Genomic DNA, 15,805 nt, shown 5'->3' with positions numbered 1-15,805 from the left:
CCCTTTAATCTCTTTACGATAATGGTGCCGTTTTTTCGCAGTTTATTTGTAAACTCCTTGTTTAAAAATACTCCTTGTTTAAACGAAACATCTGTCACTACTGTCAAGTGCACTTATTGTCAGTCTTTGCAGTCGAACATCCGACGCACAGAAATAAAAAATGTGTTTAAAATAACATAAAATGCGAAAATCTAGAAATAAAGCGTCTAATTCGTAGTATTAGCCATAGAACCTCTCAACAATATGTAAGTTTTCATTTATTATATCAATTATGTTCTTGTTTATTCTATAAACATAGTTTTTTATTAATGTCTTGTATCTTCCTAAAAGGACCTAGATTTAAGCGGTTTTAGGGCCTCTGGATAACTGAATAAACTCTGATGTTTTGTCAGACGCTGATAATCATCAGACCTTAAATTATTATTTAAGCTTAAGCTTTAAACGCTGATAGAGATATTTTTGGCAAATACAAAAGTGTAAACATCGTGCTTAGGGGCTTACAGAACTAGGGGTGTTGTTTTATAAAATAACGCCAATTTTAGACACATTGGCCGGATTAAAAGAACAGATGGAGGGCGGAGGGAAGCAATCGCGATTGCTAGGTCGATTGCTTGGCAAGCTGCGAGGCGAACATCGAACGCTGGACAAGAATTTCTCATTTTGTTCGACTGGGTTCGTATATTTTGCAGCAAATTCACTAGTGCCCTAAGTGCGGCTTTCGCGATTATTTCTTCAAGTATTCATGATTCCTATACTGTATACGCCAATACGATGTATGTTTTTGACAGTTCGAATGCATACATTTGTACTCCCGGATTCCAAACAAACGATTTAGGCATGTTTAAAAGTTCCAAATATGTCCACGTCTGCTCAAGTTATACAAAATTCTATCATCATGTTTATACTACGCCATTAAATTATACGTACGTCATATTAGACTGATGTGGAACTTGCCGCCCTAAGAAACAATTACCAGAGTGATTGTTATTGCACTACTGTCTAATAAAATAATAAACTATGTATTCAAGTGCACTGCCCTTTCCGTGATAAAACAATTGCATTAATTATTTGTACCTACTTAAGTTATGATACCCATGTTACATTGTCTGTTTTAATTAAGTTATACTATATGCAGGTTTGTATGTTTTTCTTATTTATTTTTTTCTTGGAACGAGATCGCTCGAAAGTGATGATCGCCCACCATGTAAATTAATTGTGATTTGTCTAACTCAGTTGAAAAATTAATTAATTGACCTATGACGTAAAATTTAATTCCAGTATGAGTGAAACGGTGTGTTGTGCCAGCGGTACAGAGGAAGAAATGGATACTACCAGCACTCAAGCTTCCACCTCTAACACTACCATTGACGATGTGCAGTTTGCCGCTAAGCTAGACCTACGGTTGGTTATTTTTAAAAACCATGAGTCAACTGTTCATTAGTGATTAGAGATTCCAGTCCAAAGATTGTATTGCAATAAAATTTCATATTCAGATTGGAGGTCGTGAAGGGCTTGTAAGAAATACGATACTGTGTAGGTATGTATTGCCTAGATTATGCCATTATATAGAATACAATGTCACAGATATGGTGGTCAGTATCTGACGCCTGAACAGCTTCCAGAGTTCTGTAACCAGTTGCATCACCTCGTGGAAGTAATACGAAATATACAGTCGTACGCCAAAGTCACAGGAGAATATCCCGCGTGAGTCCATATTTCACAACTTATTACCAATCAACAGTATTTGATGTATTTCAAAAGATATTTAAACGTCTGTTGAAAATACGATACATATATAAACATTAGAAGACCTAAAGACAGGAGACAGCCGTTCCAAATGTGACATGTGGTTGCATCGTCTTATTGTTATTATTGTACATACAGCCGAATAGGAATTGTTGCTACAAAGTAGGGATGAGACATACTTGCAAAATTCAATACCAGGGCTTCCAAGTACGAGTATGTAAAAATACCAGGTACGAAAACCAGGTATAAAAATACTTGAAAGTATTTGGTGGCAATCGTATCGTACAGTGTGTGTACCACAATCTTGCACGGCTTTTTATAAATGAAATCTTTCCTTCCTACTTTGTTTTGTTAATCACAGGCTTAGGACTGTCTGCTACTAATAGTGTTACGGTCATTTATCAGCTAGTTGTGAAATATAGTATTAGCAGGCGTAGTTAAAAGATTTCATTTCATTTTATATATGTACAACTTTTTTTTATTATATATATATATATATATAGAATTCTCAATCATCATTTTTTATTTTGTTGGAGAAACAACAATTGCTCTAATTTTCGACTCCCGAGTCGGGATCTCCTTTCCGTCAATATGTTCCCTGCTACTGAAAATAGACGTTCGCAAGGCACGCTAGAAGCCATTGCATTTAATTTAATTTTGGCTAGTTTGGCTAAATTTGGATATATTTGCTGATTTATTCGCCACCATTCCAAAGGATTTGTGTCTGGAGACAAAACTGTGTCATCTAAATATTTTTGCGTCTCAATTATGGCTCTGCTATTGGCTGTGCCAGCTGGCCGCACATTGTGCATTTGTTTATTATAGTGTTTCCATAATAGGCTGTTAGATTTTTTCCCCTGGCTATCTGATATATTAGAAGTGGATGCTGAAGACTGATTTTTTTCATTTTCATTTATCATCGCGGTTACTAAGCCCACAATATACTTTTTAGTGCTGTCTGCAACATTTTCGTTCTCAAAGTATAACTTGTATCTCGGGTCTAAAAACATAGCGACGGTATAAGTTCGGCTTTGTTCCAAATTAGAAAACCGCGTGCCTATTTCTGAAAGCAGATCCTGTCGACACATTTCCACTTCATCAGGAAAAATGTCAATATTATTTTCTTGCCGATATGTCTGACTTGCGATTTCTTTGAGAGCGTTGGTAAGACCAATCGTTAAGGGGATAACCGAGCTTCCACTAACATACTTCTGTCCGCTCATCTCTCTTGTCACTTCTTCACATGGTTGTAACACTACTACCAAAGACTGGCAAATGTCCCATTCATATGTAGTAAGATTAATCAAATTGCCAGTGTCTAAATTACTCAAAGCACATTTGATTTCGTCTTTCAGTTCGACAAACCTCTCTATCATGTAAAATGTGGAGTTCCACCTTGTAGCGACATCTTGAATTGGCCTCTTCACTACTTTATTGGCCTGCTCCTGGTACTTTTTTAATTTATTCCAGGCTAAATTACTTCTTTTGAAGTAGGATACTATGGCTTTTACTTTGCCTATTATGCTATTTACGTTTGAGTGGGATAACACTTTTTGTACTGCTAGGTTAAGTGTGTGTGCATAACAGCCAAAATGTCTCCATTCTAATTGAAGTATGGCATTTTTTATATTAGCCCCGTTGTCCGACACTACAAGGAGGACCTTATCTAAAATGTTCCAATCTTGAGCCACATTTCTTAATTCTTGTGCTATATGAAGTGCCGTGTGACTGCTCTCAAATACTTTACATTCCAGTAAAACCGACTGAAGGATAAAATTTTTATCTACGTAATGACCCGTAACGGCTAGGTAAGAATCATTATTTCGTGACGTCCACATATCGGTCGTTAAACATACACTTTTTGCATCTTCATTTAAAGCTGTTTTTGTATTTATCTTTATTTCTTCATATAGCCCCGGCAATAAATTATTGGCGAAATACTTTCGTGATGGTATTGTATAATTTGGGAAAGCAAAATTTATTAATTCGCGAAATCCTTTGTCTTCTACTATTGAAAAAGGCTGTAAGTCCCATATGAACAAATTCATTAAATGATCATCAATTTGTTTTTTTATTTTTTGACAATCGCGCCGAAGGAATGCTGTAATACTGGATGGGTTCGGATTGGACCTTATCGTATTAGATGCGATAGTTTGTATAGCAGTATTGACTGCCGTAATTTGTGCAGTTTGTGAAGTATGCGCCTGTACCTCTTGTTCTTCTTGACGATCCACTTGTTGTTCCCTTCTCACTAAGTTAACGGAAATATGTTTTCTTTGTACATGCTTGGTAAGGTTTGACACTCCTGATTTGTATGAGATAATGACTTTGCACATTTTGCATTCAGCTTTATTTTCACCTTTGTCCACAAAATGATCCCAAGCCAAACTTTTCTTTGGAGCCATGGTTTGTGACTATATTATTATTTAGCACAAGTTTCTACCTATCTAACTATGTATTTTAACTATTATCTAATAACGAAAACACAGTTTTATTTACACTCTATTACCTATTTAGAGTTCAAAAATCGTCTGTCCATTAAACTCGCGAAACTAAACTAAACACAGAATTAAAAAAATAACAGTTTTATACATCTATACACTCACTATTAATAGTTCGAAAATTGTCTTTAAATTCAATAAACTTCGGAAAAAATATTTGTAACTTAACTATTATCTAATGACGAAATCACAGTTTTATTTACACTCTATTACCTATTTCGAGTTCAAAAATTGTCGGTCCTTTAAACTCGCGAAACTAAACTAAACACAGTATTAAAAAAATAACAGTTTTATACATTTATACACTCACTAATTTATATTATATAATAAATCGAAAATTGACTTTAAAATCAATAAACTCCCGAAAAATTGCTTGTAATTTAGGTCACGGTTAGTCGTTGACGTAACAAGCTCGCACTCAAATCACAACTGACAAAAAATAAAAAAACGGAAACTAAACTATTACTTGAAATAAACAAACTTTAAGTGGCACATAAGTATATTTTTTAAAACAATACTTTTGTACACGCAATTATGTGTCTTTTGTGTATAGACATAAGAATGAATAGCGTGAACTAGTCAAAAGAAAGAGTAAAGTTACGATTATTGAATGTTAATACAATTATGTTCCTTATTTTGATCAGTATATGACGGTTATTTGTAAACGAAGGGCTCACGGCAAAATACTAAAATACTTGCATAGGAAATTGACTCGTGTCACTTTAAGAATAAAGACCATAATGGTCTCAGTGAAAAAAATACTTGCAAGTTTCACGTATTTTTTGTTGCAAATACGATTCTGCTTCTTATTTGTATAATAAGATGGATCGATTTCCTATGCAAGTATTTTCTCGCCCGATAGCACAGCAAATACTTTCATACTTGCAAGTATTTCCTTCCCGTACCAGGGCGCCGTCCTTCGAAGCAAAGCCCTGGTTTACAAACCTGGTATGGTAAATACGTCTCACTCCTACTACAAAGCCCAATAATTACTTTAAGAATTATTAAAGGGAACTAGAGCGTCGCTTAGAACGCGAGGCCCGTGAAGTAGCGGCCTTAGCTGGGGAAGCTAAGAACGCTCGCGACGTTTGTGCGCGTGTGACAACGCAGCGGAATGCTTTACACCTAGAGCGCGGACAGCTTGTAGCGCAACTTGCGAAAATGAGGGAAGTCGGTGAGGACTTTTCCTTTATTTAGAATCGTAATTTAATGTATTATTAGTCAACACAAAAGATTAGAACGTGTAGGTACTTTACACTTTTAAAATTTACTGAGGGTGGGTTAGTAACACGTCCGTTCCGCACGAAGTCTCGAAATAAAAGTGAGTCAACACCGGTATTGCTTCGCGTAATATAGGTTTCTTCTACAAGATGGCGTTAGTCCGCTAACAGTATGATTACCTTACCAACAGCTAGATCAGAAGAGGTAAGATCAGAAGTCACACCCTAGACTACCAGTGTGACTTTCACTGATAATGCTGAGAATCAAGAGGCCTTATCACGAATAATATGAATCATCATATAACAAAACTATTCTAAGTTTTAATTGTAATTAAATTACTAATAAAAACAAGAAAAAAGCGTTCTAATCATCTAGAACAGTGAGTGACTAGTGTTGGCTTAGTGGCTTCAGCGTGCGACTCTCATTCCTGAGGTCGTAGGTTCGATCCCCGGCTGTGCACCAATGAACTTTCTTTCTATGTCCGCATTTAACATTCGCTCGAACGGTGAAGGAAAACATCGTGAGGAAACCGACATCTCTTACACCCAAAACGTCGATAGCGTGTGTCAGGCACAGCAGGCTGGCGAGGCTTGCTTATTACGGTGCGTACAGACTATATAACATAACATGTTATACAACTTTGCCATACAACATGTTTCAGATAATGTGGACACTGAATGTTATATAACATGTTATAATAACATGTTAACCCAGCATCTACGTTTTTTTTGTTTTTCTTTTGTATTTTAAAATGGTTATATAACATTGTTATATTGCTTTGTTATTCTAATGTGTACAGTTTTGTTTTATGTTATAATGTTGAATAAACTCAAACTCAAAATATCTTTATTCAAGTGGGTAACCAAGTACACTTTTGAATCGTCAAGTTAAATTAATCGTAAATTTACATTTACTACCAGTTCGCAAGTTGCCCTTGGCGTAGAGCGGGTAAGAAGAACTGGCAAGAAACTTTCCGCCACTCTTTTTAATCGCCAGGTATTGTCATACAAATTGTTTGAACTGGAGCAATTCAATCCCAAGGATTAGGATCATTTAAGTAGTCCTCAAATTTATAAAAAGCTTTGTTGATTAGTTTCCGCTTAACGAGGGCTTTGAATTTATTTAGTGATAATACTCTAATTTCGCTTGGGAGTTTGTTGTAAAAACGAATACAATTTCCATATAAGGAGTGGTTTATCTTTTGGAGCCTGGTTGGTCGTACACTCAAATTAGTTCTAATAACAAGGTTACATAATGTGGACGTGTTATAAAACACAAGTTATATAACATGTTACATAGTCTGTACGCACCCTTAGATTGAAAAATGATCACGAAACAGATTCAGAAATCTGTGGCTCAGACCAAAAGAAGTTGTAGCGCCTCTGAACATCTAGAACGCGCATATGTTTAGGGTTACCTTTAAAATATTGATATGTTAAATATAGAAATCCGCGAGCTGGAGAGTTCCGTTCGTCAACATGACCGTAAGCTTTACAAAAATTATGAAGCTGTACGTGACTCCACTGATGTCAGCGATTTTGAACCACTCTTGGACGAAATACGGGTAATGTGGTAAAGGAATATGAATAACACTGAATGAATAATATTTTTTGAACCAATTTATTTAAGTTACTTGAAATGTGTATTCCAGAATAACTAATTAATTAATTTTTTTAGACGATATTTTTCTCAATTTCTCTCGCTTCATACATTGTGTAGTTATCCTAAGAGGAGCAAAAATTTTATTAGTAAAATTATAACCCGAAAGAAAACTATAACTGCAAAATTGATTATTTGCAACGTATTTATCTTATTTTTAACGCTAAAAACTTATTTACGAGCTTTAAATATTACATTATAAGAAATGCAATATTTAAAGCTCTATCTTAAGAAATCATATATATTACAGACTAAACAAGCTGCTCTGGAAGGCTTGGAACGTTTAATTGAAAACAAACGGAAGTCTATTGCAACTCGCAAGCCGACACACGCTTTGCCTCTGCCAGCGCATGAAGGCAATTATTATCACAATTTTTTACTTAAATTAGTTTCAAATTAACTTGGAGGTCTGATTTCAATACGAAAACGTTATGGCAAAAGTGGTCTATCATGGGACCATAAAGTAAAATGGAGTGGAGCGTAAATCTGTAAGACAAATTTCTTAAGCTCCCCGATCTTTTAACACGTTTAGTTTCCGTATAACATAATTCCAAGCTTGCAACTGTTGGGGATATTGAAAGTCCTTCATCGAACTCTGGTTTCGTTATTCGATGATGATCAGGGTTTGTAAGGGAATGTCAATGCCAATTAAAAACTAATTAAAAAGTAGATTTTTGTTTTACAGATTACTGCTGGTCTTGTTGGTCTGTATTTACAGTAGGGGAGCATAGGATATCCAAATAAATACAATGGATAAATGTCGGTCTTTTTGTAAACGGATCTTAGGCGTTTGTGGTGAAATATTCGTGTAAGAAGCTAGAACGGAACAGACGTTAATATAATTAATAATGTTCTAAATATTTTTAAAGATGGTCCACATAGCTCGAGTCGCAAACGTCACGACAGCCGACGTTCAAATAAGCGCAGGCGCAAGGATATCCGTGAGCCGAGATCGGTTCCGCTTTCTGGGGAACCTAGTGCGCATGAGCCACAACAAGTATATACAATATTTTCTAATGCCTAAATTAATTTATTTTCTCTATTATAATTATTTAAAAAATATCAGCTTAACTGCTATTGTAAGTAAGAGGGAACAAAAATAATACAAATGTAAAATTAATGTAGACTTCCAATAACTATTGTAATTACTAATTTCATTTCACTGAAACATTACAAATTAGATTTTTTTTCTTATTATGTAGGAAACTCGTGTGTTCACTAGCACATATGTAATAGCGTAAATTTAAGAGTTAGTAAAGTTATAAAGGCTCAATTATAATAATCCATTATTTTCCAAAAATGGTCTTTAAAAATTTTCAAATGATTAAGAAATTCTAATTTGGAATTTAAAATTTCATATATTTCTACTTTAATTTATATGAAGATTATGCCAATTTTTAGGTGACCCTGTATATTCAAGGTTCCGCAAATAGCTCCACCGGTTCCCGCCTTAGAACTGGAAGTGCGGCCGCCGTCACCTTGGGTTCCTTGGAACTTCCACCTAGAGGCAGCGTCCGCGATATTCTCTTTTTCACCACCAACTCAACACTATGAGCTATAAATAACTCTTTATGATTCAAAGGCAGTTTCTATCAGTATTAAGAAGATGGCGCTATTATCATAACAAAGAATATAACTTGATGTAGGAGTTTCATGCAATAAAATAAACTTTTGGTTTTTAATATTCAGTTTGATTTATTCTCATGCTGCATTAGCGTTGTAACAAAATTAGTATTAGTAGAATAGAATAAGTGGTACTTAGCATTCATGAAACGTAAGATAAAAATATAAATTAACACTTAAAAAAAAGTTTCATTTTAGTAAGTTCTTTATATTCTGTGAGTACTTTAAAAACAGCTGGGGCTCGAGGCAAAATGACTATGCGATAGGAGTGACTAACGCTAAACCAAATTATTGTATGAAAATGGTCACGTGACAAAGCGTGAGCTAATGTCATTCCTATACAAATTCGTATTGCATTAATGGGTTATGCCTGTCGCAAAGAGATATTGTCTCGAGCCTCTGTATGAGTATGTTTCTGATAAGTGGGTGTAATATGCTTACTGGCCTACTATAATGTCTTTATTTTTGGCATCCTCAAAGCGGAACGATTAGGCTGCCTACGCACTGGCGACCATAGACGCGGCCAGGCCGCCGCGGCCATGGTCGCCGGTGCGTAGGCAAGCGCGACATGTGGACGGCCGAAAAATTTGCAGTCGACTTCCAAGGATGTGTCAAGATGGACGTGCAGAAGATAATCACGCTAACTGTGCTTGTGTATTTACTACGAAAACGAAAACGGAAGATTTCACGTAAAAGACAGTTTTGGGTGCATCCATTACTTTGCGAGAGAAAGACTAAAGGATTATATTATACTTATTTTTTGGATTTAAAAATGTATGAGAAGAGATTCTTTAATTACATGAGAATGTCAACGAATACTTTTAACCTGTTACTGGATACAATAAAACCAAAAATTACTGGAACTGGTAACAACTATCGGAAATGCATTCCAGCAGAAGAAAAATTAGTAATAACAATAAGGTAAGCTTTTTCTTTTTTAAATACAGAATGTTTAAAAAATACGTGATATATTTTAAAGGATGTTTCGGAATGGAGTATTGTGTACAGGAAAAATAAAAATAATGTGATAGGGCCTTTTTTTTACTTAAACTGCTAAACGGATTTTTTTGTAAATTTGAATTATACAAGACTTGATTCTGAATCACCCTAAACCACCACTGTTGCGTTTTTCACAACAACCTGTATAATTCATTGACCAAGGTTTTGCCACTTTAAAAAATTTATGAACTATTGTTCAGTAGTATTCTACTTTACGACTTTGAAAAGGAGAGGAAAAGGGCTTGCTTATAACATGTTTTTAAATATTAAAAAACTGAAGTAGATAATCAAATTATTTGTATTTTCATAACTTAAAAAATGGCAATTGTGAACAATTAATCATTCAATTTGGGAAATAGGTCTATCATTTCTGAATTTTGAGAAATATCAGAATAATGAGTATGAGTATCGCTGTAATTTGAATCATCTGATATCCTGTTGGTAGTAGAATAACCTGAATAACTCGGTCGATGCGGGTCATATTCTTGGTCGTTAAGAGTATTGAAATTACTTGAATAGTTTATGCGCGCTGTTGTAGGTGTACAGTTCGGTTGGTATTTTTCTATAATTTCCATGATTTCCATTTTCGCTTTGGTCTTCATTGCAGCAGGGATTGTTTGAAATCTTTCGAGGAGGGATAAAAGAAACAGTCTGTCACAATTTGAATCATTCTGTGTAGTCGCTATGGTCTTATGCAGAACTGAAATTAGAGGGTCTGTATCGGATTCTTCGTTTGGTATTTTTTTCTTCCTTTTTGTTCTAAGCGACTTTGATGCAGACTGTTGAGTCTCAAGATCAGAAGATCTTGCACTTTCATTTTCTTGACTTGCCTCTTCGAGACTATTTTCTGTTGCGTTTGTGTCCAGCACTGATTTCAAAAACAGTAATTGGTTGAAATAGGTGTATTGTGATTTACGTTTTGCAGCAGAACCACTTTTGACATCTTTAAGACGGCGCAGCTCTCTTGTGAAACAGTCTCTAAGGTTTTTCCATCTTTTTTGGAGAGTAATGCCTGTAAATCAATAAATAAATGTAGTACATATTACAAAACTAATATTATGTTTATTAATGTGAATTTTATTTTCAGGTATTTGGCTACTGGGTGTTCTTTATCTCATATAAGTCATGAATACCGTATAGGGCTTCCTACAGTATCGGAAATAGTATTTGATGTTTGTGAAGCAATATGGGAGATATTAAAACCAATTGTGATGCCACAATTGACCAGAGATAAGTGGATTCAAACGGCTGAAGGTTTTCAAAAATACGCCCAATTTCCTAATTGCATCGGAGCCATCGACGGCAAGCACATTAGAGTTATCAAACCACAACATTCGGGATCTCTTTATTACAATTACAAGAATTATTTTTCAATCGTGTTACTTGCAATATGTGATGTAAATTATAAATTTCTTTACGTAGATATTGGAGCATACGGCAAATGCAGTGATTCGTCAATTTACAAAGACTCTGTATTTTATCATAGGCTTTTAAATAATGATCTCGATATTCCGAGCAATAACCCCATCAAAGAAAATGGCCAATCAATGCCGTTCGTTTTAGTGGGTGATGAGGCGTTTTCACTATCGGAACATATGATGCGACCGTATGCTGGGAGAAACTTGAATAATGTAAAGACTAATTTTAATTATCGACTATCCCGTGCCCGCCGCTATATTGAATGTACATTTGGAATATTAGCCAATAAATGGCAGATTCTTCACCGACCCCTAAACGTCAAGAAAGAATTTGCAGTTGTGATTATAAAAGCTCTATGTGTGCTTCATAATTTTGTGCGAGAAAGAGACGGATATGATTTCAAGGACACGTTAACTGTACCAGAGGCTTTATTAGAAATACCTGCATGTTTACCTAATAGAGCAAATAGAACATCAACCGAATATCGAGATATATTCGCAAACTACTTCAGTACCGATGGTCGCTTGCCCTGGCACAATTTGTAAATATATGGGTGCTCGCCGCGAGCCGCCATTGCGCGCCGTAAACAAAATGGCGTCGAACGCACATGCGGTATGAGTAATCTTTTTAAAAAGTTATTCCAATCATTACGAAAACCTGGGAAATTTTAGCAAATAATTGTCAAAACTCATGTGCAAAGCGAAAAATAGTAGAAATAAAATAGTTATACTTTTGACAATTACCTATTTGCTAAAATTTCTTAGATTTTGAATGAACGGAACAACTTTAAAAAAAAATCACTCATGTCACATATACGTGTCGAATGCTACTACAGCACCTGCTGCGTTTATTGTAGTTCATCGCATTATTAATTTACTTAGGCATAATAAAATAAAATACTAACCAAGTTCTGCCTTTTCTTTATCTTCCATGGATTCACCGCCAAATATATCGACCACTTCAAGCCACAACTGCCGCTTAACATCTTTATTGGAGTAATCATTTGATGCTAAATCCCATAAACCTCTTCTATTTTCAACTTCAATTATGAACCTTTCCGTGTCGAAATTGGCCATTGTAAAATAATCACTCTGTAGCTAGCTACACGTCTGGTCGCCGCGGCCGATGCGGTAGCACTGATGAATTTTAATACAGAAGTGATGTTCTCGACGGCCACGATTGGTCGCTGGTCGCGTGGCATCAAATTGGACGCCGCGGCCAACGGTGGCCGCTGGTCGCTGGCCGCTAAGTGCGTAGGGGCTATAGCGATTGCCATATAAAGTCCAGAATTCACTGGCCGCCGCGGCTAGGTCGCGGCGACCATGGTCGCCAGTGCGTAGGAGGCCTTAGATGGTGTGATTTCACAATATGGAATGTACAAAAGAGTAGGAATAGTAAGCATCGTATGGTCTTTTTTATTCAAGTCAATTTACATTGTTACATCATATTCGAAATTACTATGTTTACGTCACTATATCGATGACCTGTGGGCTTGCGGGTACAGCTTCAGATTTAACCTATAAAATAAAATCGGTATTAAATAAGTCAGTTTATCTATGACTTGATGATGATACGGACTTAAAATAAAAATAAACTTTATTCTATGTCTATATAGTCTAGTCGACAAGTTGAAAATGGTACAAAATAGAGATACTGCTCTTAAAATTATGTGCGATAGCTCATTGGATCCGGAATGACGTCTAGAAAAATGTGCCAAAAGCGTGTGGAGATAGAGTTCCGAAAGCTTGGAGTTTTTTATTGAAAATTTCCTCCTCTTTCAGAATCTTTTTTTGAAATTTCTTAAATATTAATATTTTATTAAATATTGGCAAAAACGAAATGCCATTTTTTTTTCATCTTTAATTGTTTATAACTTTTGCAATTTTTTATGTGCTAATACACGCTTTAAGGCACATTTTTCTAGACGTCATTCCGGATCCAATGAGCTATCGCACATAATTTTAAGAGCAGTAAGTATCTCTATTTTGTACCATTTTCAACTTGTCGACTAGACTAATACTATTATATAGTTAACCAGAAGAGTTTTATTGCACACGGAAATTTCAGGACCTACTGGTTCGAATTGAAAAATAATTTTTGATTTGCACAGTCCATTGAACTGGGGAAGGCTTTAATTTCCGGTTGTTGGAAATTTGTTTCCTAAATAGAGCATCTCAAAAAAGTGTTTATTGTTACCGGGTCTTTAAATATTTATCGCTAATTAAATCAAGGTACAACCTCGACATTTGGCGCCGCATCTGTCATAGGGTTAGTGACAGTTGCTTCTTGTGTTGTACTTTCTGCCGCCTCGGTTGTTGTCTTTAATTTTTTATGGGAACAAACGCATAGCTGAAAAAGTATAAATAATAAATTAGAATTATATTACATATAATATGGAATTTTGTTTTTATTAGGTGATATTTTTAAACTCAGATTTTAATTAATTAAATTACCTGTAGAGTTATTGAAGCAAAAACTGTGAATAATAGAAAACTTTTCATTGTAGTTGGGCTGGTATCGGTAGGCCAATAGAATTTTTTCGAATCAAAGCCAATTTATAACAGTTCGCCCACAAAAAATAAAAAAGTCATAATAGGTATAAACAATGCTTTGATAAGACCTTATCGGAGTAATTGCCTGTTTTGTTGCAGTAATAATTAACAATGCAAGGTGATATCAAAATGTATAATTATAAATTAAGCCTGTAAAATAAATAGTGGCTTAGATTATAATTTATATACCAATTAGACTGACCTGACCTGACCTGATATTAGATCAGCTTTTAAAATACTAATAAATATTCGATGGCAGTCCTTATGAAAACGTGCATACTTTCTATTGCACCTTGGTGATACACTATTTATATCTGTCACAATTATAGACCAGTCATTATAGACATTCGAAATCGAAAATTTGATAATAATTCCAAAAGTTTTCAAACTTCGGTCAAGTGAATGGTACATTGGGACGACAATAAATCTCATTTTGCAACCTTGTCCGCAGTCCGGAACATTGTTAAAATTGCAATTAAATTAATTTTTGCTGTATGGTCGTGAAAAAAATTCCAAAAGTTCTGCAAACTTGGGGAAGTTTTCGATATAATATTTCATATCACGTATAAAATTTGCAACCAACCTAAGTGTACGGAACATTTTTTGTTATTTTATTTTCGATATATCTGTCAAATTTGCAGAACTTTTGGAACGTTTTCCTTCAGTTTAATAAAGAAAAACATTAATTTTTAATAACAAAAAATGTTCCGTACACTTAGGTTGGTTGCAAATTTTATACGTGATATGAAATATTATATCGAAAACTTCCCCAAGTTTGCAGAACTTTTGGAATTTTTTTCACGACCAAAACTTATTTTTAACAATGTTCCGGACCGCAGAGCAGGTTGCAAAATTTTATAGTTTGTTTTAATACCACTCCCGACCTTACATCAAAATTTGAAAACTTTTGGAATAATAATGAATTAATTGTCTTGACTGACTGGACTATTAATATAATTAAGTATAATATATTACAGTATTATAGGTACATATTATATTTAGCAGAAAATCTAACAAAAAACAAATTTTTATAAGTTAATAAAATACAGTTGTCAAGTTTCTTTTTTGTGTATAGAATTAAAACTAGACATACCCTTTATTTATAATAAAAATTAAAATAAAACACGTTCACATAACGCAATAAATGTGTGGCTAGGTAAAGTGGGAAAACGTTGAAGGCTTACATCCGACATCTAGTGAGCATTACTGTAATGTAAACTGTATAAAAACATAAGCATTCAAAAGACTATTATCATTATAACAAGTCAAGTCAAGCCAGAAATCATTTATTCATATAGGTAACACAATGTAGGTACACTTATGAATGTCAAAAAAGAAATATCCTTTAAATGCTTCTAATTTTACATTTACTGCAAGTTCTCCAATCAAGAGTGTAGAACGAAAGAGAAGAACTGGCAATAAACTCTTCGCCACTCTTTTAAATCGCCAAGTTTTTACACAACGTTTTTAGGGAGCTGCAACCATTACACCATATTCCACATGACATCTTAAGTAATAACTAATAAAATAAATTAAAAACAAAGATTTGTCCTCTATCAGCAGGAGGCGTGGTGAAATAGGAGCACTTACATTCTCGTGGGAACAACTCGCAAATACATAGTCGAAATAACTAATATCACCGCATACACGAATTCAAATAAGACCAGACGCATGGCCAGCCATCGGCCCCCTCGCCATATTTTAGAGAGAGAGACAACCCGACGCATGGACGCCACCACAAGCAATGACATTCAAGCGAGCATGACGATCCTTGAAATGTGAACTTGGCTACGAAAATAATAATACTGAAATAATTTCATATCACATGGATCACGGTTTGTTCCCACTTTACATTAAAACAGTCGTGGATGTTGACGATCGCCTCAGAGTCTGGAAATGCAGCCGAGAGATTCAGTCGTGTTACCTCTTTATATTAATTCATATCCAAGCACTAGGATCGTTTAAACTTTAAATATTTTTAGGAATGTTGTACGGGGTTTGAGTACTTGAGAATTACTTGGTCGATGTTAAAATAAAACTCCCTAATTACTTGTAGAGAAGAGGTGAAGATGGAATAGTGAATGA

The 15,805-nt window shown here is 34.9% G+C and overlaps 3 protein-coding genes and 1 long non-coding RNA gene across 9 annotated transcripts; 2 read left to right on the top strand and 2 right to left on the bottom strand.

Annotated features, from left to right (window-relative positions):
* Positions 1-121: 121 nt before the first annotated feature.
* Positions 122-8,806, top strand: LOC125051474. 5 transcript variants are annotated; one of them, XM_047651774.1, is made up of 9 exons: positions 122-245; positions 543-672; positions 1,279-1,401; positions 1,585-1,704; positions 5,258-5,421; positions 6,914-7,032; positions 7,378-7,483; positions 7,997-8,124; positions 8,548-8,806. In XM_047651774.1, exons 2-9 carry the CDS (start codon positions 569-571, stop codon positions 8,686-8,688), a joined length of 1,005 nt encoding a protein of 334 aa, XP_047507730.1. In that variant the 5' UTR covers positions 122-245; positions 543-568; the 3' UTR covers positions 8,689-8,806. The 5 variants fall into 5 exon arrangements, with proteins under 5 accessions (XP_047507730.1, XP_047507729.1, XP_047507731.1 ...); XM_047651773.1 differs by having other exon boundaries at positions 8,529-8,806; XM_047651775.1 differs by lacking the exon at positions 543-672 and having other exon boundaries at positions 8,529-8,806.
* Positions 8,807-9,318: 512 nt separating this feature from the next.
* LOC125051473 (protein ALP1-like) lies at positions 9,319-12,075 on the top strand. Its single transcript, XM_047651770.1, has 2 exons — positions 9,319-9,671; positions 10,837-12,075. Exons 1-2 carry the CDS (start codon positions 9,319-9,321, stop codon positions 11,711-11,713), a joined length of 1,230 nt encoding a protein of 409 aa, XP_047507726.1. The 3' UTR covers positions 11,714-12,075.
* LOC125051475 lies at positions 9,669-12,511 on the bottom strand. The gene is made up of 2 exons (XM_047651778.1): positions 12,073-12,511; positions 9,669-10,761 (listed from the first exon to the last, which is right to left on the bottom strand). The coding sequence occupies exons 1-2, from the start codon at positions 12,242-12,244 to the stop codon at positions 10,085-10,087; spliced, it is 849 nt and encodes a 282-aa protein (XP_047507734.1). The 5' UTR covers positions 12,245-12,511; the 3' UTR covers positions 9,669-10,084.
* Positions 12,512-12,563: 52 nt separating this feature from the next.
* Positions 12,564-15,326, bottom strand: LOC125051477. Of its 2 annotated transcripts, none has more exons than XR_007117291.1 (4): positions 15,311-15,326; positions 13,622-13,870; positions 13,407-13,517; positions 12,564-12,685 (listed from the first exon to the last, which is right to left on the bottom strand). It is a non-coding gene; the product is annotated as an uncharacterized LOC125051477 (long non-coding RNA). The 2 variants fall into 2 exon arrangements; XR_007117290.1 differs by lacking the exon at positions 15,311-15,326 and adding an exon at positions 14,814-15,035.
* Positions 15,327-15,805: the final 479 nt, after the last annotated feature.

Source organism: Pieris napi, chromosome 8 (genome assembly GCF_905475465.1).
Source record: "Pieris napi chromosome 8, ilPieNapi1.2, whole genome shotgun sequence".
In the NCBI taxonomy this organism is placed as follows: Eukaryota; Metazoa; Arthropoda; class Insecta; order Lepidoptera; family Pieridae; genus Pieris; species Pieris napi.
This window is presented reverse-complemented; position numbering and strand designations above follow the sequence as displayed.